This window comes from Aotus nancymaae, unplaced genomic scaffold (assembly GCF_030222135.1).
Source record: "Aotus nancymaae isolate 86718 unplaced genomic scaffold, 86718_ANA_hifiasm-v0.15.2.pri h1tg000014l, whole genome shotgun sequence".
Classification (NCBI taxonomy): Eukaryota; Metazoa; Chordata; class Mammalia; order Primates; family Aotidae; genus Aotus; species Aotus nancymaae.
In genome coordinates, this window is record NW_026988425.1 from 107,916,831 (window position 1) to 107,943,859 (window position 27,029).

At 36.9% G+C, this 27,029-nt stretch overlaps 1 protein-coding gene across 1 annotated transcript; it reads right to left on the minus strand.

Annotated features, from left to right (window-relative positions):
- Window positions 1-300: 300 nt before the first annotated feature.
- On the minus strand, window positions 301-17,278 carry TMED7 (transmembrane p24 trafficking protein 7). The gene is made up of 3 exons (XM_012438672.2): window positions 16,843-17,278; window positions 11,724-11,969; window positions 301-8,044 (listed from the first exon to the last, which is right to left on the minus strand). The coding sequence occupies exons 1-3, from the start codon at window positions 17,032-17,034 to the stop codon at window positions 7,808-7,810; spliced, it is 675 nt and encodes a 224-aa protein (XP_012294095.1). The 5' UTR covers window positions 17,035-17,278; the 3' UTR covers window positions 301-7,807.
- Between the last annotated feature and the right edge of the window lie 9,751 nt (window positions 17,279-27,029).

Here is a 27,029-nt window from a genome sequence, read left to right on the forward strand (position 1 = left end):
ATGCAGAAGACCCAGTCAAGCCATGCCGAGACTCTTAACCCCAAGAAATTGTAAGAAAATAAAATTATGCTGTTATAAACCAGTAAATCGATGGTAATTTGTTACCTGGCATAGAAAACTAACACAAGAGATAAAATAGCACTTGGATGGAAACTATAGCTTTAAATATGTAAATGAGAATAGAAAGTCGAAAATTTGAGGAGCTAACCATCCACTACAATATGGCAAATTAACATGGAAAGAAAAAGCTGAAATCAATAAAACAGAAAAGAATATAACAAAGAAGAAAAACAAAAATACTGGCTTTAAAAAATTTATAATAAGTGTGATAAACCTCTGTCAAGACTAGTCAAGGAAAAAAGATACAAACAATCCCAGATACAATATAAGGAATACAAATACCATCCTTACAGATCTGGCATATGTTAAGTATACAAGAAAAACACAGTACTAATAAATTTGAAAGTGTAGATGAAATGGAAAGATTCATAGGAATATGCAATTTACCAATATTACATAAAAGACAGAAAAGCTGAATCTTATTAATAAAAAGAAATTGAATCAGCATCCTATAAAGAAGACACCAGACCCCAAACACACTTTACGTACAATTTCTAATAAACAGTCAAGGAAGAAGTAACGTAAAGATTATATACAAGCTTTCCCAGAAAACAGGAAAAGAAAGCCACTTTCCAACTCACTTTATAAGGCTAAACCAGGCTTAATATTAAGCAAAAATCTTAAAACAAATCCAGCTATTAAAAATAAACCACATCATGCCAGGTTGTTTTTACCCTAGGAAGAAAAGGCTGGCTTAACAACAGGAATCCAGTTCATGTAACTGACCACATTCAGAGAATAAAGGCAGAAAAATCATGATTTTCTCAATAGAGCTTTTTGATAAAATTCAAAATTTTATATCATCTATGATTATAAAAAACTCTTAGTAAACTAAAGATAGGTGGGAAATTTCTAAATTTAATAAAAATACCATAAAATGCTTACAGGATACTTTGAAAGCATTCCCAGAAAACAGAAACAAAACAAGAATGCCTACACATAACCTATTCAACATTATAGTGGAGGTCCCTGCAAATGTAATTAGGCAAGAAAAAGTAAAGAAAGGGAGAATAGAAAGACAGACAAATGTATCATTACTTATAGAAAGTACAAAAGAATGTATAAATTACTAGATTTAAAAAAAGATTTTTGCAGGTTTGATGAATAGAAAAATTAATTTAAAAAGTTTTTCCACATACCAACAAAAAATTAAAATCTTAAAAGATATCATTTATAATGATAGCATCAAAAACATAAAGATACAAGAAAGTAAAATTAAGGAAGTATATGTATACAGTATTTCTATGAAGACAATTATGATTTTATTCAGATACAATGGAAAGACATTAACTCACCAAAAAATGCCCTATTATAAAGAATTTGTTCACAGGTAAAATACAATCCAAATCAAAATCCTAACAATTTTGTTTTGTTGAAATTCCAAAATTTGTATAAAAATGCAAAAAACTGATTGCAGCCAAAATCTTGAAGAACAGGGTATAAAAAGACTTATTTTACCAAATATCAAGACTTTTAGAAGCTGTGACAGTGTGTTACTGATATATGGGCAAACTGATCAATGGAATAAAAGAGCCCAGAAATAGACTCATGTAAATATGAGCATTTCATAGATGACAGAAATGGCATGTCCAACCAATTGAGAAAGATGACTTTTCAAGAAACGAGAGGAGAAAAAAAGAAACTGGATACTTACCTCACCCACAAAACGAAATTCAATTTAAGTAGAAAACAAAACTACACATATTTTAGAACACAGTATAGAAGATATTCATGACCTAAGGGAAGTATTTTTTAAACAAGACACAAACACACCAGAAATAGAGAAAAACATGGTTACATTTCACTAGGAGCAGAAAGATAGAGAACTGTGAGAAGACATTTATAACAGTTATAACCAAATGATTAAGTATTCTTGGTACATGAAGGAATTTTATTAACTTAAAAAAGTCAAATTTAAAAAAATGGACAAATAATTTAAATAGCAACTTAGCAAAAAGGGAAATCCAAATAGTAAATTGTACAAAAAAATAATTAACCTCATGGAAATGCAAATTAAGCAACAATGAGGTACCATTACAAGCCCAGATTTTCCAAAGTTTTATAAATGTGGAACCTTCTAATGCTGCTGGTGAAAGCACTGATTAATTACTTTGGAAAAGTTAGGTATTACCTAGTAAATTTGAAGATACACATATGACTCACCAATTCCATTGCTAGATGTATTCTCAAGAGATCATACACATGTACAACCTGACATATATACAGGGATGTTCATAGTGGCTTTGTTCAAAATAGCAAAAAAGGCGGAATGATCCAACTGCCTTCACGGAAGAGATACATAACGGTGGTATATTAATGTTAAAACATAGTAACAAAAACTATTGCCATATGCATCACCATGGATGATGCTAAACATTCAGCAAGTCACAAAAAAGTGACATTTCTATTTATTAAATATAATTTAATACTTTACTAAATTTTATTAATGTTTACTTCTGTCTGATTGTTTAGACTACTTTTAAGGAATGCAGGCATCAGTACTACTCTAAATGTGGTCCCATACTGATCCCATATTGATCACCTGTCATTGGTTGATGGAGAGAGAAGCACATAAAGTGAGTAAACATGCATAAACTTTAGAAATGCTGACAGTAATCTGACAGTGCCAGTACATTCAAGTACATGATTGTATATTTACAAAAATATCAGTTTACGATGATGTAGAAATTTTTTTAAAAAAATGTGAGAACTAGTATATTTAACTGGTAAAAATACGAAGAAAAGATTATTTGCATTACAAGCAGAACATTGGTTATCTCTCGAGGTGATTCAGGAAACTGACCAGGAAAGGATACATAGGAGCTTTCTAAGGTAGTCACAATGTTATATTTCTTTACCTGAGCATTGGATATATGAGTATCTGTTTTATAACTTTTCTTCTCATTAAATTGTACATCCTGAATGTGCTCTTCTATATAATTTCAATGTAAAAGTGTAAAAATTTGTTATAGACAGTACAATACCAATTTCTTTTAAAAATACACAAATATCTATAAAAACTGAAATACACCAAAAAGAATGATGGAATTATGGGTAGACTTTGTTATTTGAACAATTACTTATCAAATTCTTACGCTGTTGCCTTTTCGAGATAGTAGTGATCATTAGGAATCCTCCAGCACTAAAAACAGAGTATGCCAGACCAGTGTCACTTTTGTATCTAAATTTCAGCAAGGAAGCTGCTTCCTAATGATAAAAATAGGATAACATCCTTGTATTTTCCTCCAGAATTTGGAAACTCCTGAGATGGAGAAGTTAGTCAGGAGATCAAATATCACTTTTATTGTTAACAAAATTAAAGAACATGTTTTTCAATCTGTAGCAAGAGGGACTGGTTAATACCCATATCCATAAACTGAAGATAAACCACTCAATTACTGGCATAGTCACATAACCAGGGCTTCCGCTGTGGGGAGATGATGTAAAACTCCCTAAGGAATAAGTCTTTTGACCTTCATATTCTCTTATTCCTTTAGGACTCTGTAAATATGGTAGACCCTTAGAGTCCATTCTGCTTCATTACCTGTGTAACATTAGTTGCTCATACAGCTATCCTATGTACACCAACTAGGTTATGTTCCTGGCAGTCAGACTGTCTTACTCATTTTTTTTTTGAGACCAAGTCCTGCTCTGTAGCCCAGGCTGGACTGCAGTGGTGCAATCTTGGCTCACTGCAACCTCCACCCCCTGGGTTCATGTGATTCTCCTGCCTCAGCCTCCCGAGTAGCTGGAATTACAGGCAGGTGCCACCATGCCCCGCTAATTTTTGTATTTTTAGTAGAGACAGGGTTTCACCATGTTGGCCAGGCCAGTCTCAAATGCCTGACCTCAGGTGATCTGTCTATCTCGGCCTCCCACAGTGCTTGGATTACAGGCATGAGCCACCGTGCCCAGCCTGTCTTATTAATTTTTGAAACTTCTAGCAGACCATTATGTGCATGACAGACATTCAAACACTTTCATAGTTGTGTCATGTATTATTCATATAGGAGCCACATGAATAGAAGTCATAGTAAGGACTTTAGGAACTAAAAAAAGATCAAGAGACCAGAATTAGACTAATGATAAAAATAGAATTACTAAGTGCTTGTATATGCTAGGCACTGATCCTCAGTGTTTCATAAACATTTCATTCTCCTTACATCAGATGGCAACACCTTAGCAGCAGATGGAAAACAGAAATATATAGTTAATAAAATCCAAAGTCACACAACCATGACTTGAATTGGGCTGTGACTCCAAAGCCAAAGCACTGAACCACTGCTGAGCTATAGTGAAATCAAGATAGCTAAGCCTTCAGAGATCTATCCTTAATTGTTTTTTTGTAAGGCGGTATTACATAGTGCTTGAGAAAGAGGGCTCTGGAGCCAGACTGCTATGGTTCATATTCAAACTCTGCTAATTACTGTGTGAGATGAGATTTCTTAACCCCTCTATGCCTCAGTTTCCTCATCTATAAAATGGGAGTAATATCTTTATTGCATGGAATCATTGCAAATATTAAATATGTCAATAGAAATACTCAGCAAGCATCTAGCACAAGGTAAGCATTCAATAAATGTTAACCTATATTTACAGTTATTTCCCTGTTGTTTATGGAGAATTGTGCCCAGGAACCAGACTGTCCCCTCTGACCACAGTATTAAGAAAAACACTGATACAACTGGGTATTATACAACCTAAAATAAATTTACTTAAAAATTAAGACCTCTTTGGAGCAAATGATGATTTAAATGCTTTTGAACTACACAAACTTTCGGTAAGGAATGCAAAGAGGAGGTTAAAAATTAGGCAGTATAGACGTGATATTTCTTCTTTTTTGGACAGTCCCTTAGATATTTTAATAAAATACCAAATAAATAATCACTCTCATTATAGAACTGTACTCCAGGATTTAAGTTTATAAGGAGCTTTAGAAAGATTTAAATCCTGACAGAAACAAGTGAAGTCAGTTTGTTGAAAATTTTTTTTTTTATTCTACAGGAAATTGGTAGGTGCAATCCTGTTAAAGAAATTTCTTGTTTTCAAAAGTAAATGAAAAACCCCTCTGAATTATTTATATATTAATTTAATTTTTGAAAACAATAGTCATAGGGCCTGCTTTGTCCTATTTAACTATAAATGTTACACATTTACAAACTAAAACAAAAATGCATAGTACAGAGATTTAAATGAAATTTAAAAGAATAAATTTGCTTTCAGTCCACTGTATTTTCAAAGTTATTACCAAGCTTGGATGAAAGTTGTGAACCACAAACCATTTGTTTAATAGAAAAAAAAAAAAGTGTAGATTATTAGCAAAGTAATACCTTAAAATGTATCTTCACACAGTTGAAATTTTAGTATAAACTTATATATCAAGTTGCTTTCCATTATTTATTCTACTTTAAAAATATATACAACTATGATGTTCAAATATGTATTCTGAGCCATTATGTCCAAACATAAATATTTGGGAAATTCAAACTGCTGCAACACATTAGGAAAGGATTAAGGAAAAATGATGAGTTACAAATTATGTAGTTGGAGGAAGAAAAAAACATTACTTAGCATTTATGTCTGGATAGGTATGTATTTTCTCATTTACATATACATATCCAGTTGAGCATAAACAACCATCAAAATTTAACCAGTTACATAGAAACTAGACTCAGCCCACATTATTTTCTATAACAGGTTAACAGTAGTGATTTCAAAAATTTTAATATATCTCAATAGTTTCACCAAAAATTATTTGCGGTAATATTCTAGTATTATGAAATTTTGAGAGGTACAGATTAAATGAGTGCACTATCTATGCCAAACTCAGCAAGATCTATACCTTACTGTTTAATTATGGTGTGAGTATCTGAACACAATAGCATAGAGGCGCAACCAGAAAAGGACATTTTACATATGCCCATGCTGATCAATCACATTAACATTAGTGCTTACAACTCTCAAATTTAAATAGACAGGGACACTTATAAAGCTGCAGGACAACTTCAATACAATAACCAAAATTGATAAATCTGAAAAATCTTAAACTTTACTTCTTAATCCATTGATAAATATTATTTAAAGAGTAGTTATTTGGTCTTCAAAAATCTTAAAAAATTAAAGGGTTGAAAACATGTTCACTCTGCTATACTGTGGCATCTGAAATTACCAAGCATGACAACTTGAATTTGTTTTGCTCTTACATGCAAGAAGTGTATATATGCATTTTAAGATACTTAGAATTAAGAGTTAAACTTTAGTCAGTAACGGTAAGTGAGTAGGATGGTTATCCAATCTGTATTCTATGGTATCACATATCAAAGTCTCTACAATATGACAGTCTTGTTCAGAACTCATCACCTTTGGGTAGAGAAGAGAGGCATGGCAGAAAAGCAGTTGCAATTAAAAAAAAAAACAGCAGAAAAGCTTTAAATAGCTATACAATTTTGAATCATCTTGTATTCTATCAGATAATACTCAGAACAAAATCTTATTTCAGTCAGCTCAATCTATGCAAGTTATAAGATGCAAACACAATGTAAACTCTACAGTGTACAGAATATGCACTATTTAATACTAATTAAATAAAGAACAGTCAATGAAGATTACCGAATAGAAAACACATAGCATTCTGAATTTTTAAATCACTTTAGGGTAGCTAACCAGAAACTACAGAAATAAAATATGCAAGACAAAAAAAAAAAAAGAAAAAAAGGAAAGCAACTAACTTTTCAGTGCATCACACCTATGAGGATAGAATGTATGGCACTTATGTGATACCAATATTAACAATTGTTCATTTAAGCTGGGAATGACTCACAGACATTAAAGTCATATAAGGGCAAGAGCCACCCAATTAAAATGTTAAAATTAAACATATCTCCTTTTTTCTTTGTGAAAGCACTGCAAATGTAATGAGTACAGGTAACTCAACAAAAATTTTCCTATTTCATTTGCCCCCATTGTAGTGTCTTAAATTATTCTGTAATATTTCTACCTGTTATAAACAGTCTGATTTTTAAGGCCTGTATAAACTCTATTATGATACTCAAACACACTGTTTTCTGTGTGCTACAAATGCCTTTATGAAAAAATAGCATAGCTGGTTATAAATCATAGAATAAACCCAAAAAGCAAAAGTTTGACATTTTCTAAGCTAGTGAGAAATAAATTATACCATGATGTATCAATATTAACTAGCATTCCTATGGTAGATTTTTTTTTTCCCTCCATAAAATTGAACAGTGCAGAACAGGGCTTGGGCTACAGTTCATCACATTTGGTTTTCTTATAAACAAAAGGCAATTTTGTTCCTCCATAACATGTAGACATTAAATCCAAGGTTTTTAAAATATCATCTACCTATAAGAAAAGTAGTTTTAAATGGTTAAAAGGAATCAAAATACCAAAGTTTAGTGTGCCAAGAGTAGATATAAACAACCAAGAACAGAGTAGATCATTGGTATTGATTATTTAACATGAATAGCCCAAAATGAGTTCCAAAGTTTTTCCACCTTTACAAATAAAAAAAGGTGTCCTTTCCACAGTTTGGGGATATGCATTGTACATCCCTCCCAACAAGTGTACGAGTAAGGTTTTAAAAATGTTGTCAATATTAAGTTCTTCAGTACCTAAATTAGAGGACAGCAATTACAGTGGCAATGGTGCATCAAATCTCAAAACGTAGTTATGATCCAACACGAGTTGTGGTGGTTCTTTTATCTGAGAAAAAGCTTTTCAAAAGAAATACCTGCCCTATGCTAACCACCAGAAGAATGAGGGCTTCTCCTACTGACCAATAGGCCACTCTGGTATTTAGATCCTCTGCTCGGCTTCGGCCTTGAGCTTCTCTTAAACGGAAATGAGTCTGATAATCAATGACAGACTTCAGAGCTTCGTGAATTGAAACACAGGCAGATTCCATCTAAAGAGAAATATTTTCAGTCAGTATGTGCGATACTTTGTGTAGACTTCATCTGTCATATTCAGCTTTTTTTTCAATTTGATCTCAATTCCTCTTTTGATTAACATGCTACTAATCTGGCATTCATTCATACATTTATGCCAGTTGTCCTTGCGGTGAAACCCTCCTACTCATTTTCACTAGGACAACTGTTAAGGCTAGAGATCTCATGAAGCAGCTGTTTTCCCCAACTGAGATGTCACAGCCATGGCATCAGTAAGGTGGCAGATGGAACACTAAGCTAACAATAGCAGAAATACTTATCAGCTAAGGTTGGTGACTACAGAATTTCCACCCCAAGTTCTTTAAAGAAGAATTAGAAGGAAGAGAATGGCAGTAAGTTCACCAATAATGAGAATATAAGTCAAAGCCCAAATACCTATAAAAATAAACAAAACTTGGTACAAAAATAAAAGGCTGAATTAGTCAAAGTTCTTTGAACTATGTTTAAAACAGCCACAACATCAAAATCGTTAGGTAACTTTTAAATCTGAAAAGGATATAATCAGAAGAGGAATAAATTTTTTTTAATATTTATCTATTTGTTTAATCAGCCTTTTCCCTCAAGCCGTCAACTAAACCAATATGTATGCTCCCAACAGGATGCAAGTTTCAGTTTCACTGTGTAATCAGTTCGTGAACCTTTAGCTAATAACAGCTTGCCTTTTTATACATTTATTATACCATCTGTTTTTAGAAAGGTTAAGTGACTAATTTTTTTGTATACCATGTTTAATATTTTTCTATTGCTGCAAACTTAATCCTACTTGTAAAATACATGTTTTATTATTATTTTATGCAGCAAACCATGTATTAAATTTTTACATCAAATCTAAGGTTGTCTTAATTTTAGTTAAGGAAAACAGACATTAGAAAATAACATTTAATAAAGTTCTGCCAAAGTATGAAAGGAATAATTATTAAAATACTCTATTAAAACTGCTTTTTAAAAATGTAAGAAATTAGGAGGCAAACAAACTGCATTAACCTATTAGAAGAGTCAAATGTTTTTGTTGTCCTTGCTTTGTTTGGTCCCTAGGAATGAAAAATTTGCAAAACTGTGCTAAAATGATTTCTAATTTGTGATAAGGAACTACAGAGAGATGTGCTTCTAGCATTTCTTTGCTTTCTCTGTATTCTCAAAATGACATGTTGCCCAGGGATTCTTCACCTGCAAAGTAAACATAAAAGCAAGGAGTTGATGCAAATGCAGAATGTTTAGGAACTCCTTCAAGCCTGTCCGTGGGGTATGGGTTAAGAACTACTGGATTAGAGAAAATCACAGAAATTAAACTACATGCATCCATACAACTTTTGAGATGTGATTTTTTAAAGAAACTTTTATAGTGAAAACTTCCATACATATCCAAAAGTAATGAGAAAGTACAATGAACTCCTACCATGTCAATAACAATTAGCACATGGCTAATCATCTACATTCCCCATGTATTTTCCCCAATTATTTTTAAAGCAAATCCCAGATTTTTTATTACTGCAGTTACAAATACTTTTATACTTTATTTCTAAAAGATAACACTTTTTAAAAACATAACCCCAATAGTATTATAACACATAAAATAATTTAAAACAGTTCCTTAAAGTCAGGAAATACTGTTCAAATTTCCCCTATTGTCTCAGAATTTATTTTCAAATTAGAATCCAAGTAAGGTTAACACAATCATCTGGTTAAGTCTTCGTTAATCTTTAGGCTTTTTTCCTTGTTTTTTTCTTTTTTCCTTGCCACCTATTTACTGAAGAAAGTTGGGGGAAAGAGGACCCCTATCCTGTGGCATTTCTCACTTTCTGGATTTTGCTGACTGCATTCCCGTGCTGTTCCTTTATCCTTTGTATGTCTTGTAAATTGGCATTTGGAGGTAGAGACTTGATGGAATTCAGGTGCAATGTTCTGGGTGGGAACGCCTAGTAGTCAGTGTTGTGTACTTCTTACTGCATATTATCACAAGACATGTAATGTCTAGTTATCTCTCCATTTGTGAATGATCATTCAGTCTGATCCACTCACTAAAAAGTTCCCCACCAGCCTTTTACTTAATGGTTTTAGTAGTGACTGGTGATCATTGCCTACTCTAAATCCATCATTTTATCAATGGGTAAAAAATGGTGAGAGTAAAACTCTTATCATTTATTCCGCATTACTAGCCAGTAATTTTATTCTGACTTACTAGCTGGTAATTTTCAATTTTAAAGTAGGAAAAGTTGCTTTATAAATATCCCTATTATACGAGACATTAGCTTTTTGAAAGTAGAAAAATGAGACTAAAAAAATAAAAAACGTAGTATGGATAAAGAAGAGTGTGTTACTAAATGCTTTATTACCATTCATTTCTTATATTTACCCACTTAGGTTTTTAGAATAAGCCGCCTTATATAAGTTAAAATTCATGAAGGAATGGATACAGGTTAAGGTACTGACCCCAGAGAAACATCATTTTACAAAGCAAAATGTCTTTCACACGGGACTTTAAAATAAAGAGAACATTTCTAAAATTAAGAGTATTTGAATACATCTTACTGATTCTTACAGGTTTATGAATTAAGGCTTTTACACATTCTTAAAACTGCCTCTTTCACCATGACTTTGGCCAAGAGACTAAATAGAACCTGGGAACACTAAAATACCAGTTTAAGGTTTTAACAAATAGGTGGTAAATAATTCCTTTTCATGCCTAATTGAGAACTTTTAGATATGATCTAAGCCCACACAGGTTAAGTATCCCTTATCCAAAATGTTTGGGACCAGAAATGTTTTGAATTTCAGATTTTTTCTGATTTTGGAATGTCTACATATACACAATGAGATATCTTTGTGATGGGACCCAGGTCTACAATTATGTTTCATATACACCTTATACATAGAGTCTTAAGGCAACTATATATGATATTCTCAACAATGTGTCATGAGGTCAGATGTACAATTTTCCACTTGTGGCGTCAGGTTGGAGCCTAAAAAAAAAAGTTTTGCATTTTGAAGCATTTTGGATTTTGCTGTATTTGAACTAGAAATAAAATAGTCCTCATCACCTAAGCAATAGCTGTTCATTGGGTTTAATTTTTTTTACACTATCTTTGTCTATTTCTCCAAAACAAAACTGAATTTAGCTTTTATAACTATTTTTGTGAAATGACTTGCCATTAATCTTCACTATTTTACCTAAAGTTACAGCACAAATTACTGTTAACAGCAGCTTGAGTAACACTAAGTAATGGTATAAAGGCTATCATGTGGTACTATTTATCTACTAATTTAGGCATTATTTTGCTTCCAGTTACACCAGCCTAATGAGGATGATAGCTACATTCCTTCAGGGATTAAAAAAAATGCTTCAGAAGACTGGAACATTGCTCAGCCTTCCCAAACTTCTTTTACTATTGATGTTTCTACCTTAGTGACTTCCTCGTATTTTAATGCTTCTTTCTCCCTTTATACTTAAAAAGTTCATAAAAGCTTTCACATTATTTTTCACTATAATAGTTCTCTGTGAAATGCCTACTATGTAACAAATAAGATATATTTTAAAGATTGTCTCAAAATTCCGTGCTCATCAGTTAGTGCATGATATTAAATTATGCTTTTTTCCTCCTTTTAAACATACCAACATTATATTGATTTTTTATTTACCTGGGTAAGAGCACTGACTCGATTCTCACTAGGAAACAAAGGTGGGTCTTCTCCAACTTGAAAATCAAAATATACAGTTTTATGTGTGAAAGTAGAAAATTCATTGCTGAAGCAAAATTTGTATGTCCCATTTTTGGAGGCTGTGAAGGTAAAACTATCATACTGTTTCTTCATCTCTTTGTATAACACTTTACCATCAGGATCTTCTAATCGACAGTCTACATCATAGTGACCACCAGTAATCACCTGTAAGAAATTAAAAAAAAAAAAAGTCACTGCAAAAAGTCTGAAAAATTAATCAGATTTAATCAGATTTTCTATGAAAATGGCAATAAAGTAATGAGCAAAGGACTTACTATCACAGACAATTTTACATTTTTTGATTTTCACCAGTGGATGGAACTTGGGAGGAGATTTTACTTCAACTAAACTTTACAGAATCCAAACAAGTTTCCTCCAACTTTTATTCACTTTGAACTAGCCAGACAACTGTGCTAATGAATGTAGATCTATTGTATCACTTAATTCTCCCAGCAACCCTACAAGAGACTTTTCTTCCTTCCATTTGACAGATTGAAAAATTGATGTTAAATAAGTGACCTATTCGAGACTATTTATCTAGTAAGAGGCACAGGCAGAACTTGAACTCCAAAGTCATATTCTTAACCTTTAAGTTTACTGCCTGCAATATTTTCCTTCTGAAAATTTTCTCACTCACTTTCCTATTAGCATCATCCAAGCACACACAGACAGTGAAGTAATAAGGTAGGTCAATCTTTAGGATTACACTCCATGCATACTTCTATCATAGAACTTAGGCTCATTTTACTGCCAAATTACATATAGGTTGTGTTTCTTAAGTTCTTTTATAGTCAAATATATGGACTTTGATACATATTTTGTTTTGAACTACACTATGAGATGAGTAATGGAGTGGGCTATTCTAAAAGTATATAATCATTTACAACCTTGTTTTCAGGAGACACAAAACTGATTAAACAAAATATTGTTGAAACACTTGTGATTAAAGCAAAAACAAAAAAACATAGAGGCAAACAAGTCTGTTTATCTGGAAAGCCTGTATTAAGGGGAAACATACTGAAAGGAAGGCTGGAGGTAGGTGACATGAGTCTGAACAGAACTGTAGAACTATTGTTCAAGGGCTTATGTTTAATCAGTTACAATTCCAGCCATTTGGGTTGTACAAACAGAGGAGGGAGAGATTTTTCCTGTGGTCACTGGACAATATTGTAAGAGACAAAAGGGGGAAAGGATTAAAGAGAAAGGCTTCCTTACATGAGAAAGAACTGAGTAGGAAGAAAGAGGGAGTGGAGAGAGGTGAAGAAACAGAGTGAGAGTATAGTGAGAGTATCCACTTGTGAAAGACATGATTAGGAAGAGACATTGGGTTGAAGGGTTCCCAAACCACCATGTGATTGGGTAGCACAAGATTATTTTCAACCTTGAACCCTCTTGGTTAGCATACTGACATTCTAGGTCTGTAGAACAGAGACTTAAAAGAAGGATCTGTGACCTGTGTGACCTTTTCCCACTTCAGAGAGAAGATGACTAACTGAACTATGTTGCAGATCATTTTGATAATCAAATGAAAATAATTATGCACTTAGGAAACTGTAAAAATATGTAAATGTTAATATAAAGATAAAATGTTTTGATATAACTGTCTTATCAATTGGGCATTTACCAATCCCCATCCTCACCAAAAAGGATGGGGATTCACTTTTTATCCAGGTGAAAATAATAACTTCATTTTGCTGTACTCAATTATTCATACTTGACCATTGTATTCTGAATCATCAAACACATATATACAAACTGAATGAGACCAGAACTTATCATTACCCTACTTCTCTTCCATCAAACATTAAAACAAGTAATCTCACTTAATAGTATCCCATTAAACCTGTCTAGTCACCTACTATTGAAACTGAGGATCATCCCAAACTAAGTATTCCTGTCTATCCATATGATCACACAAATCTCTCAATCTTTTTGCCCCTCTCAAATTCACTGCATTCCTAAACCACAATCCAGACAGGACTACTGCCACAACTTCCTAAAAGGTCTTCCCACTACCCAATCTCTTCTGCCTCTAACTCAGGGTTTCTCAACCTTAGCATTATTCTCATTTTTAGCAGACTAATTCTGTATTGTAGGAGCCTGTACTATCCTGTGCACTGGGGCACATTTTTAGCAGCACATCTGGTATTTACCCATTAAATGCAGGTAGCTACCCTTCTCCCAACATGATGCCAAATGTCTCCTGGGAAGGAGGGGTGCCAATCTCCTCATCTTTCCTCATTTCCCATTGAGGAATCACTTAAAACGTTTTGATAATTACCTGTGGCCTGCAGAAAAATCTAAGCCTGTTAACAATGACACACTATTCACCTGTTCTTCCTCCCAGGTGGCTTCAGAACCTCTTTTATTCACACTGTTACTCGTTCTATGTTCCTAAAATACCAGATTATCAGAAATTCTCTGAACAAGTCTTTGCTTTACATCTGCACTGACAGTGGCAATTCAGTGAGTTTGCTAAACAATCACAGGACTCAAAATGACAGTGTTTGCAAATCTACAGTTTATTACAAGAAAATAACATAAAACATCACAGCCAAAGGCTGTCTCACAGCAAGAAGTCTGAAAAGGTCAGGTATGGGCTCCTTTGTTCCCCTCTGTTAGGTCTGTGGCCAGACACATACCCTCTCAGATCTGGAACAACCCAGGTGTGGAAAGAAATCACCTTGGAACCAGGGAACCCAAAATGGAGTCTGGACTGCATTTTTAAATATGTTGTTGGTCACATAGACATATTCCTGCTATGTGGCCAGTCTCAACAGCAGAACTCTAGGTTGGGAGTGTAGTCTCACTAAGACCAGGAGCAAATCATCAATCTCACTGTTATCAATAAATAATGTTGACAAACTGCCCCCAAAGCCCTTGAACTCACAGTCACAAGGCTATTATAACAGCTTTATATTAAAGCTAGTAATAATAGTTTTGTGACTATTAATATATATAACTATAGTCACAAAACTATTATTATTCAGTGTATTTCAATGCCATGCACAAACGTTAGCAATAGAACTCAGGCTAATTTCAGGTCTGCTGGAATTGTCATGAACATGACTGCCTAGGGCCCTTTCTTCTCTCCACTGCTGCCTTATAGAGAAACTCCTATTTATCTTTCAGACTCAGCTCTAACATCAGCTCCTCAGCTGAATTTCCCCTGAAGATCCTTCTGTCTTCTGCCAGCACTATACCTAGTGTATACCTTTATTGTTGCATTTAACATTATATGACTATATACGTTTATGTAAGCTCTCTGAGGCCAAAGTCAGTCTCTGGGAGGTAGTATAATAAAGTTAAGAATTTAACTTGGGACTGCATTACTGATTCAGCTACTTCTAAGTTTTGTGCCCTTGGATCTATCCAAGGTTAGCCTATCTAAACCTCAGTTTCATCAGTAAAAAAGGAGTAAGAACTTTATCAATCTCATATCGAGCTTCCCTGAGAATACACCTGAAATGCTTAGCATACTGTCTACACATAACAGATGCTAATTTGTTAGCCGTTGTAGTAGCATCCTTATCACTAATCACTGAGTCTGCACACATAAACATCCAGGAAATGCTTATTAACTTCAAACAAAGAAAACGTTGGCTTATACTTTTTATCACAATTCCTGCGATCTTCTTTTCTGTTCCCTGGTGCTAATCCATGAAAGTAACTACGCCTAAGGGTCATCCTTAGCCTCCTCTCCCTGACACACTACAGCCATATAATCACCAAGTCCTGTTGATTCTACCTACTACATTCTCTCCAATCCTTTCACTTTTCACTTACCCCATTGCTATCACCCTACTCTAAGCCACTATCATTTCTTGTCTGGACCACCACAATAGCCTCCTAATCAGCCTTCCACATCCACTCTGCAACATCTTACCACCACTTCTCTACCTGCACAAGTTATTATCAATGTAGCTACCAAGAATACTCTGGTCATATCACTGAACTGCTTATAACCCTCTGATGGCTGAACTGCTTATAACCCTCTGATGGCTTCCCATGCTTTCACGAAAAACAAATCCTTAACATGGTCAGCAAAACACTATCTGGCCTGCCCCTGCTGACCCCTTGCTCTGGCTCCTTATTCCCAACCACACTGGACCTTTCTCTATGGCCCTCAAATTATCAGTGTTCACTACTACCACAGGCTATTCCCCCTCCTCCCTTAACAAGGTATTTACAGCCCATCCTTTAAAGTTCAACTTAAAATAATTTTCCAAAGGAAGCCTTCGTGGATCCTATCTACTGCTCTTAAGGCACAGTTCTGATGAATGAGCAGGTACCAGTTAAAAGAGTAGGATGTGGGGGGAATCATGAATGATGGCAGTGACCCTGTCTGTTTCGACCACTTCTGTATTACTAGCACCTAGTATTCAATAGCTACTCAAATGTTAAATGTGCCAACCAACCAAAATTGGAACTCAGTAAAGACTGTTCTAACCAACTGAAGAAACCACATTCTGTTAAATAAAGTTTCTTTTTTATATAATCCCAGAGATCAGAAGGGGCATCTCACTCATCACAGAAATTCTTTCTACAACACCCTTGGCAAATGGCCGTTCAACCTGTAATGGAGCTCTTCCAACGACAGGGACCGCATTAACCCGATAGTCCTAATATTGGTAAAACTGAAAAGCAATGAAGTTAGACACTGGCAGCACTTCAAATCCAATTAAATTCAAGTGCGGATTACAGAGTAGGGGATTGACACTGGGAACTGTAGAGTAGAAATAATTTTCTTTAAGGGAATCTTTTAAGGGAGAAATTTCAACAGGCCTTAAAAATGAGAATGCAAAGAAAGGCTAGAAGCAGCATTTCTGAAATTCATATATTTTAACATCTGGACTTAACATCTCTCGCTCAAGGTTTAAAAGAGGAAAGTCAAATTCTGGGCATCAGCTACCTAGAAGCGATTTTTCAATCAGCCCCAGAACTGGGAAACACGGACAGGAAAGGGCCATCCCTTCAAGTTACAGCCTCAACCCTGGAGCCGCGAGTTGGGGCCCAGGGACTGCTAGGCCCCTGATACCTGGAACTCCAGGGTGCACTTGGTGCCCTGAGCGATGTCCTCGTAGAAGCACTGCTTGGCATTGTCAGGAAGCTCGAAGGTGATCTCAGAAGCGCCGCCGGGTCCCGGCACCAGCAGCAGCAGCGCAAGCAGCCTGCAGCACCAACGACCTGCAGCGGTAGCCCAGCGCGGCAGCGACCCCGGCCGCGGCATCCCGAGAAGGCGGCGGCGGCCTCAACCGAGCTGCGAGACGCGAGGTCAGGTCTGCGCGGACTCACCGCGCGCGGCAGGCCTCAGCGCAGGACACCCCGCAAAGATACACCGCAGAGCAGGTCCGCGCCTCGGGGAGATTCGGGATTAGAGCGAGCCGCCGGGTTCCTGCGAGGGGCTCAGAGGGGCGCTCCTGAGGAGGGGAAAGAGAAGCGGAAAAGGCCCGAGATCGTCGGAAGTGGGGATTAGCCCTTGTGAGGGGGGGAAGAGGCGGAGCCTGAGACACCGGCTCTAGTGACCCGGATGTGTTCTCCTTCGTGGCGAGGCGTTGGAGTGCGTACGTGGAAGCCCGCGAGGCGTTGGCTCGGCCTCTGCGGCCTCCTGGGACGAGGGGTGGGGTCAGAGTCATGGGCGGAGAGAGGCGACGCGAAGAGGGGGGTGTGGCGGCCGCGGTGGGTACTGGCGGTTGGCGGGGCCAACTACGCTCCACTTACTGACTTTTTTGTTTTTGTTTGTTTGAGACAGAGTCTCATCCTGCCACCCAGGCTGGAGTGCAGTGGCGCGATCTGGGCTCACGGCAACGTCCACTGGGAACTTAGCTCTTGGGGAACATCGAGGGAGAGGTAAAGGGCTCATTTTGCCCTAGGGTGCTAATCTTTGGTGGTAGAGCGTTTTCCAATTTGCAGAGTTTTCTCATAAGTAATAATAAGTATTTGGGGGATGCAACTGGGCAAGGAGCGCGAATTCTAAGAGCAGACTGCAGGAGTGCTTAATCCCTGCTTTGCCACGTACTGGTTGTGTGACTTCTGGCCGCTTGCTTAAACTCTCTGCCGCAGTCTGTATTTCTAGAATGGAGATAATAATAACACCTACTACAGAGAATTATTACAAAGTTCCAATATTTGCAAATACCTAGAAGTGGTTGGTATATAGCAAGCACTACATGAACTTTTGTTAAATAAATTAAACATCTTAGAGTACGCCTTATCACCAAGCATTGTGCTAAGCACATTACATATATTATGTCATTCCATGCTTCAAACAACCTCATAAGGTAGATATTGTTATGCTTATTTCACTGATGAGAAAATTGAGGATCAAAAACATTGAGTAACTGCCTATAATCACACCACTGGTTTGTAGTGAAGTGCTTAAGAAATAATCGTATTAATAGGTAATCAGGTGGTGATTCTTCTGGTGCATTATACATTTTCTCATGCATTATAAACACTAATTAGATATTCTTTTTTCAATAAATGATTGGATGAGGCTTTAGTCAGTAGAGGGTTTTATGAAAAGGAAATAGAGGCAGATAGGAAGCAGGCAGAGGAGTGAAGAGGGTGAGAGTGGGGTGGATGAGTAGTGGGGTATGAAGGGAGGGAGATGCAGGGCTGCTGTGCAGTCCTCCAGCCGCCTGTAGTGCCCAAAGCCTCCACAGTGGAGAAATAAAGGGAGAAGATTTGTAGTCAAATTCCTTAGTTATTGGGAGGGGATCTGGGGGAGGTTGAGCCTTCCTGAGAATTGGGTCAGAAACAGAAGCATTATTTTTGTTAGTGAGTGGAAAGAAGGCTGAATTCGAAAATAGAAACACGGGTTCTATTTACTAATTCTGTGACCTGGGACAAGTAACATTGGTCTTTTAAATAAGCCTCAGTTTCTTCATACATAAAATGGCTGTACAAACCAAAAAAATGAATGAATAAAATTACAATGCAATACATTACTTACCACTAGACAGGCAAAAATTTTAAGAGTAACAATAACAGATATTGGTCAAATTATAGAGCAACAAAACCTCTTATACACTGCTAGTGTAAATTGACCAATCAAGTTGGAAAACAATGTGCCATTATCTAATAAAAGTAGAATATATGTACACACACAGAACACACACATGTATATACTGTATACTGTGTGTGTGTGTGTGTGTGTGTGTGTATATATATATATATATATAGCCTGGAATATAGCCATAACCTGCAAACTCCACTTTACATATACTTACAGAGTATATGTTTAGAGCAGTGGTTCTCAACTGTTGCTCTGAAGACCCTGAGAGACCTCTTGAAACCCTTTCAGAGGGAATGTAATGGTCTGTGTGAAGCTGGATTTTCATTGTGTATTTCAACCAAACAACATAACAGATTGAGTATCAAAGGAAATGAGCACTCAGCTTCTTCTGTAAATCTAGATATGAAAGATTTATTTAAAAAATTCTCGCTAAATTTTTATTTGGAAAATATTTTTATTAAAAGATGTATTTATGTAAATGTGTGCAGTGAGTTGAATTGTGTCCCCCTAAAAAATATATGTCCAAGTCTCAATCCCTCCACCTCTGTGAATATGATTTTATTTGGAAATAGAGCTTTTGCAGATATAATTAAGTTAAGGACCTCAAGATGAGGGCTTCCTGGGATTTAGGGTGGGTCCCAAATCTAAAGACTGGTATCCTTATGGTATGATTTGGCTGTGTCTCCACCTGAATCTCATCTTGTAGTTCTTATTCCCATGTGTCATGGGCAGGACCTGGTGGGAGGTAATTGAATCCTTGGGGCAGGTTTTTCCCATGCTGTTCTCATGGTAGTAAATAAGTCTTATGAGATCTGATGCTTTTATTGTAGTTCCCATAATCCCATGTATCATGAGAGGGACCAGGTGCGAGATCATTGAATCATGGGGGCAGGTTTTTCCCATTTATTTGTGTTTCCCATAAAACATTATTAGTGTTTATAATGCATGAGAAAATGTATATAATGCACTATAAGAAAGACTACCTGTTAGCTACAGAAGATCTGATGGTTTTATAAAGGGCAGTTCCCCTGAACATGCTCTCTTGCCTGCTGCCATGTAAGATGTGCTTTTGCTCCTACTTCACCTTCCACCATGATTGTGAGGCCTCCCCAGACACATGGAACTGTGAACTCATTTAACTTATTTTTCTTTATATATTACCCAGTCTTGAGTATTTCTTCATAGCAATATGAACATGGACTAATACACCTTATAAGAGAAAGGAGGGCAGATCTGAGATGCACAGACACAGAGATACAGGGGGCAAGGTGGGGGGGAGGGGAATGGCATATTGAAGACAAAGACACAGATTGGAATGATATGTTCACATCTTCAAGGAACACCAAAGATTGCCCATAGCTATGGGAAACTAGGAGAATTGCTTGGAACAGCTTCTCCTTCAGAGCTTCCAGAAGGAATCAACCTTGGCAATACCTTACTTGCAGACTTCTGGGCTCTACAGCTCTAAGAGAAAAAAATTTCTGTTGTTTCAAGCCATCACATTTGTGCTAATTTGTAACAGGATCCTCAGGAAACTAATGCAATGTGTAATAGGATTATTGTTTACTTTAAATGAATTATCAAATATTTTAAAATGTCTCAGATCTCAATAACCTTTACTGGAAATTTTTTAACTTTAAAACTTTTATTTAATCTTCAATTTTTATGATTCTGAGGCCCAGCTGAGCATGGTGGCTCACGCCTATAATCTTAGCATTTTAGGAGGCTGAGATGGGAAGATCCCTTGAGCCCAGGCATTCAAGACCAGCCTGGGACACATAGTGATACCTTGTCTCTATAATAAGTTTTTAAAAATTAGCTGGCCATGGTAGCACATACCTGTAGTCCCAGCTACTTGCAAGGCTAAGGCAGGAGGATCGCCTGAACCTAGGAGTTTGAGGCTATAGTGAGATATGATCACACCACTACACTTCAGCATGGGTGACAAAACCAGATCCTGTCTTTAAAACATTTTTTTAAAAAAGATTCTGAGGCTAAAAGTGTGAGAATCACTCCTTTCAAGAAACTCATGCACAGGTATACCAGAACACATATACAAGAATACTAAAAGCCAAAGCCTAGTAACAGTCCCAACTGGAAATACCCCAGATATCTATAAATGTAGGTATATGTAGGTATATTCATAAAATGGAACACAGCATTGCAATGAGAATGAACGTATTATAGCTACACAGCACAACATTGGAGAATCTTACAAACATGTGTTGTACCAGAGCGAGCATAGAAAGTCAACACCAAGAAAAAAGTATGCCAAATTGCAGGGTCTTTAATGCTGGCAGCCATGGAGGACTCGGGTCTCTCCAACCCATAGCCCCGAAAGGAGGCTGTCAAGACCTTTTATGCCCGTAAACCACCTCCTGGGCAGGGGTAGGAGTGAGGGGCTTTGGCATTCTGAGGGCCAGTGGACTTTGGACATTCTGTAAACCACCTCCTGGGCAGGGGTGAGCGTGAGGGGCTTTGGACATTCCAAGGGCCAGGGGACTTTGGACATTCCGATTGTTACTTAAGTGGTTCACAGAAGTCAAGATAAGTGTTAGTTTACACACTGCCTGGGTAGGGTAGAAATTACAGACCTTAGATACTTATTACAAGTCGCAGGGGCCAAGATGGCGTGGGTTTGGACTACCTGCCTGTCACATCAGGGTTACAGAGAGCAGTTTCAACAGAAAGCCGAGGTATGGTTGAGGTATGCAGTTTTATGAGGTTTTTGCCATGTCACACGTGATGCAAAAGAAGGTAGGCAGAAAAAAAATCTTAGCACAGAAAGGCTGACAACAAGCAAAACTGAACAATCCCATTTTCCTTATATGTGGTGAAGCTATGCAAAAAAGCAAGAGAACGATTGATGATCTCAATAGGAGAGCAGGGAAGGATGGAGTAATAAGTGACAGGCAACACAGGGTGGGGAAAGTCGGGGGCTTCTTCAGTGCTGGTGATGCTCTTTTTCTTGACATTGGTGGTGGTTACGTGTATGGTCACTTTATATTTACTTGTTAAGCTTACATAATGGTTTATGTACTTTTCAGCGCTTATGTTATATTTCATAGCAAAAGAAGGAAAATTTAATGTACTGGATGCATCAGTAGTTAGTATTGTGAGAAAAACACATCAACACTTGTAGCTTAAAACAATCTGCATTTAGAGTTTCCTGCACATTAGAGCCCAGGTCAGCTGGGTGGGTCTAGTCTCACCTGGGCTCACTTATCCTTGGTGGTCCACTGGGGACTGGACAAACAGCTTTGCTGATCTTCACTGGGTTCATTCATATTTTGACAGGACAACTGGCTATAGGCTGGTCTAGGATGATATTGGCTGAGACAACTGAACTCTTCTCCATGTAGGAATCTCTCATCCTCTAATGGGCTAGCCTGGGATTATTCATATGATGATCCCAGAATATTGGGAGAGAGAATGTGAAAGACCTCTTGAGGCCTAGGCTCAGTACTGGGCCCTGTCACTTCTGCCTCATTCTATTAACCAAAAGTCACAAGGTCAGCCCAGATTCCAGGGATAAGGAAGACTTTTGTTTGTCAGGGTTTCACTAGAGAGGCAGAATCACTGGAAGGTTAAATAAATAAATAAACAAGTACATAGATATCTTTGTATATACATATATTATCTAGCTGATTAAACAGTGTATGGGAGGCTGTTGCTTCTGTGTCCGGTGCTAGAGCCTGAAGTCTGAAGAGATGACCATAGTCAAGAAGGAAAGATGAAGGTGAAGTGGAAAAATAAAGAGAAACTGGAGGGCCACATGTACAGCCGTTTCTCACTGACTCCGAGCCCCCACCTTCAATGACAGGTAAACTGCAGGAAAAGCTGTCTTTCTTCTTCATGGAACTAAACACGTACCTGGCCTGGGGGTCAGAAGAATTCAGGCATAAAAAAGAATATCGCTGCTGCTTCCTCACTTCAGATACACTGACCTTTATCTACGCAAGAAATAGAATTCTAGGAAACAGTAGCTCCAAATTAGCTAATTTAATACAATACAAATCTACCACGGATACTTTGCAAAAGTGGGTGTGGGGCCAGGGAAGAATTTTGTTCATTTTTGCACTTAATTCACTCCCCCAGATAAAGACAGAAAATGAACTAAACAAGATTCTTGCCCTTGGAGGGTTCATAATCTAGAGAATATGAATTTAATTTTGGTCCAGATTTTTAGTTTTTTTCCTTTACTTCCCCGGATTATTTTAAGGATCGGAAAGAACATATATGTGAGAAACCTTTATAAAATACACAAACTAATATAATCTTTATGTCAGGTACACACTTTTACTAAGGACCACAAAGTATTACAAGAAAAAAAACCTCATAATTTGGTTGGTTTACAGTGAAAACACAGCAATGGGAATTTTGACCCAAATGTAATCTTTGAGACTATGATAGTCTCACGCTCCCTACTAATATATAGGCTTGGGCAAATTACCTAACCTTTCTAATACAGATTCTTCATATATAGAACAGGAATAATTGTAGGTGGCTGAGAGGATTGAATGAGATAATGAGAAAATGTCTGTACAGCACACAGCAGTGCTTGAAATACAACAGGACTCTATATAATTATTCCACAAAAGGCCATTATTGAAACAAAAACTATCATTTTATTCCTATAGATACGGAGTCTCCTCTTATTTCTGTATGTTAGAATATTAAGTTAGGTTAAATAATATAACTAACATAAATATAAGATTAGAGAAGTTTCAAAGGACAAGGTTTAGGTGGAGGAAAGGAACATGGTCGTGACCTCCTTGGTGTCAGCATCAGATACACATAAGTGAAACTCTGAGATAAAGCATTTGCCACTTTTAGGCAGCTCCTGACATAAGGGAGTGAAGACTAGAAATGTCAGCATCTTCACTGTTACATCTAGCGCCTACATTCATAATTATCTGAATCTGAGCTATTCCTGAAAACATTTTGGATAACAATTTTGGGAAGAGTTAGCCTGTATTCTATTTCCTATTGTTTAAATAGGAAAAATCATCTCTTCCATATTCATCAAAAAAATTGAAGCAATTGTCCTAAATATCACCAACAATACTGTTCAATTTATCTAACAACTCATCAAGTGTATCTTCATTATATAGTCATGTGCTGCATAACTACACTTCAGTCAACAACAGACTGAATATATGACAGTGATTCATTCCTTAAGATTATTTTTTTCAGGTTTCTAAAATAACCTTTATTTTTTAAAAGTTAATGTGTGTGTTATAGGAAACTGAAAACACAAGAAGCAAAGAACAAAGTCATCCACAATCACAAGCAGTTTTCTATGATTATAATACTATATATATATGGAGTCTCACTCTGTCCCCCAGGCTGGAGTGCAGTGGCACGATCTCGGCTCACTGCAACCTCCACCTCCCAGGTTCAAGCAATTCTCTGACTCAGTCTCCCGAGTAGCTGGGATTACAGGCACGTGCCACCACACTGGCTAATTTTTGTCTTTTTAGTAGAGATGGGGTTTCATCATTTTGGCCAGGCTGGTCTTGAACTCCTGACCTCATGATCCACCTGCCTTGGCTTCCCAAAGTGCTAGGATTACAGGTATGAGCGACTGCTCATACAATAAACAAATACTACTATATTTTTATTGTACCTTTTCTATGCTTAAATACACAAATACTTTTTATTGTGTTACAGCTGCCTGCAGTATTCAATGCAGTCACATGCTATACAAGTTGGTAGTTTAGGAGCAATAGGGTATACCATGTAGCCTAGGTGCATAGTAGGCTATACCATCTGAGTTTGTGTAAGCATATGATGTTCACACAACTTGAAATCTACAAACACGTTTTTAAAAATGTGTCCATCATTAAGCAATGCATGACAGTATAAGCATTTAAAGCATGAATTACCCAATTTTTTCAACACTTAATGAACTAATTAACGGTATGTTCATATGCAGCACTCAAGGATACTCTACAGTATCAGATATAAATTATCTTTTCCTTCTACACTGCAAAGAACATGCACTGTAGTGTAAATAAACAAGGACACACTATGTTAAAGATACATCATACCAAAATAACTTGATAAAACCAGGCAATTAAGAAATACTTGTTTGGGACCAGCCTGGGCAACATGGTGAAAGCCCCTCTCTTCAAAAAACACAAAAATTAGCCAGACGTGGTGGCACATGCCTGTAGCCCCAGCTACTCAGAAGGCTAAGCGGGGAGGATCACTTGAGCCTAGGAGATGGGGGTTGCAGCAGAGAGCTGAGATTGCACCACCGCACTCAAGCCTGAGGGACAGAGTGAGACCTTGTCTCAAAAAAAAAAAAGGAAGGAAGGAAGAAAAGGAAAGAAGGAAGGGAAGGAAGGAGGGAAGGAAGGAAAGAAAAGAGGAAGGAAGGAAGGAGGGAAAGAAAAGGGAAGGAAGGAAAGGAAAGAAGTAAAGAAAGGAAGGGTTACTTTCCAATTGCCCAGGTGAGATTTGGTAGTGGGAAGAGAGAAAGGGGGTTGTGATCTTGGTAGCAGTTTGGTGATGGGTGAAGAAAGAATGAGCAAATGAACGAGTTAAGTCATGCAGTACATGCCAGAAGTTTGTCCAGGTCTAAATCTGAGGAGCAGATAAAACAGTCTTCTCACCTTGGCACTCAACAGTCAATGACTAAGAAGCATGGCCTGCAGCGAAAGTATAAACCCCAATTGCCTATTGTTGAATATGCAATCCTTCAAGATGGACAGAATTCCCTTAGCTTGCAGTTATAAAGTTCCTAATAATAAGATTGTACCTGTAAATATATATTTGGAGCAAAGTGTGGTACTTCTGCTCATGTCATAATCATTGCCATTTATGACATCAATTCTTTCCCGTGCATGCTCTAAAATATCTATTAAACATTAGTCATTGAATATTCAGGGTTGCTTTTCTTTTTCTTCCTCTTCTGCTGACTTACAGTGATTATTCAGTTGAACAAATTTCAACATTTTCCTTAACTATAGACACGCACACACACACACAATATAAACCTTGGCAACTTCTGTGATTTTTTATTTTGAAATTATCACTGCCTCCAAAACATTGTTAGTTAGCAACTGATTGCAGAATGGATTTTCAAGAAGATATTTTTATTTAATAATGTGGAGAAGATGATATCTATAACATACAACCCTTTTAAATAATGAAAGCAGGGACTCATCCACTCGGGAAAAGGTTGGAACTAGGTCTGCAGTGTAGTCTGCATCCTCTCCTCTAGATATCAAAAATAATGTACATGTTTTGACTGACAGATGCATGGCAGATTCATTATAGCAGGCTTTGATTCAGAGTGAATTTGCAGAGAAATTGTTTGCAATCTTCAGATGATGAAAATTCAGAAAGTGGAAGATACCCATATTTTTGCCCAGCTCCCACAGATTATTCCATAGGCAAGACTTGTCTGATGTCCCTGATATTTAAGAGAAAGCCAAATAGACATGTCAATGCATTATTTTTCACAGTTCCTTAATCCATTTGAAGAGATGGTCACAAAGATATACACAAAGGACACATTTTCAGACCTTTGTGAATTCCCAAATCTATGAGTATTTCTACAGGATATAATTTTCTACAGTGGGCAATGCATTTGAGACTTAAAAATTAATGTGACATTTTCAGAGCCTTACTAAGAGTGATTGCCTACTTGATAGTGTATTGAATAGAAAGCAAAACCACAAGGAAACCCTGATGTTGGCCAGTCACACAAATCATATTTGTGTCTCAAGAAAAGAACAGATTGTCAGAAGCCACTAGTCCTCAAAAGCCACTTATCAATGGCTGAAACTGAAAACACGAAATCTCTGGAAGCCAGGAATCTAGTCTACTAGATTGTCAGCTCCTCAGAAACCTCTGTAGTTGGACCATGTTGCTCACCTTCCTGCAGAAATTCTTCAACATTGTAAAGATCAGATTATAAGCATAATATTATGGGGCAAGACTTTAAATCCACATCTAACATGGAAGTTGAAGACAGCTGCAAACATGCCACTCTCCTTAAGAAAACCATTCTCCAAAATGTAGGGAGCAACAGAGGAAGAAGTTTCTCTTGTAAATGGCCAGTGAACCTGAAACCACTCTGTGAGCTTTCATGTTCATTGGCTCCCTTTCAGCTCTCCCTCCTACCCCACCGACACCATGCCGGCCACTAGGGGGTGCTGCTCCCATTCTAATATTTCTGCCCAAGAACTAATAAT

Bases quoted from the DNA above. Each gene is read 5' to 3' on its own strand.
- TMED7 (XM_012438672.2), bottom strand. From the start codon at position 17,034: ATGCCGCGGCCGGGGTCGCTGCCGCGCTGGGCTACCGCTGCAGGTCGT. The intron at 11,970-16,842 runs GTATCAGGGGCC...AATTTCTTACAG, and splicing joins AGTGCACCCTGGAGTTCCAG to GTGATTACTGGTGGTCACTA. The intron at 8,045-11,723 runs GTAAATAAAAAA...ATTTCTCTTTAG, and splicing joins GAGTCAGTGCTCTTACCCAG to ATGGAATCTGCCTGTGTTTC.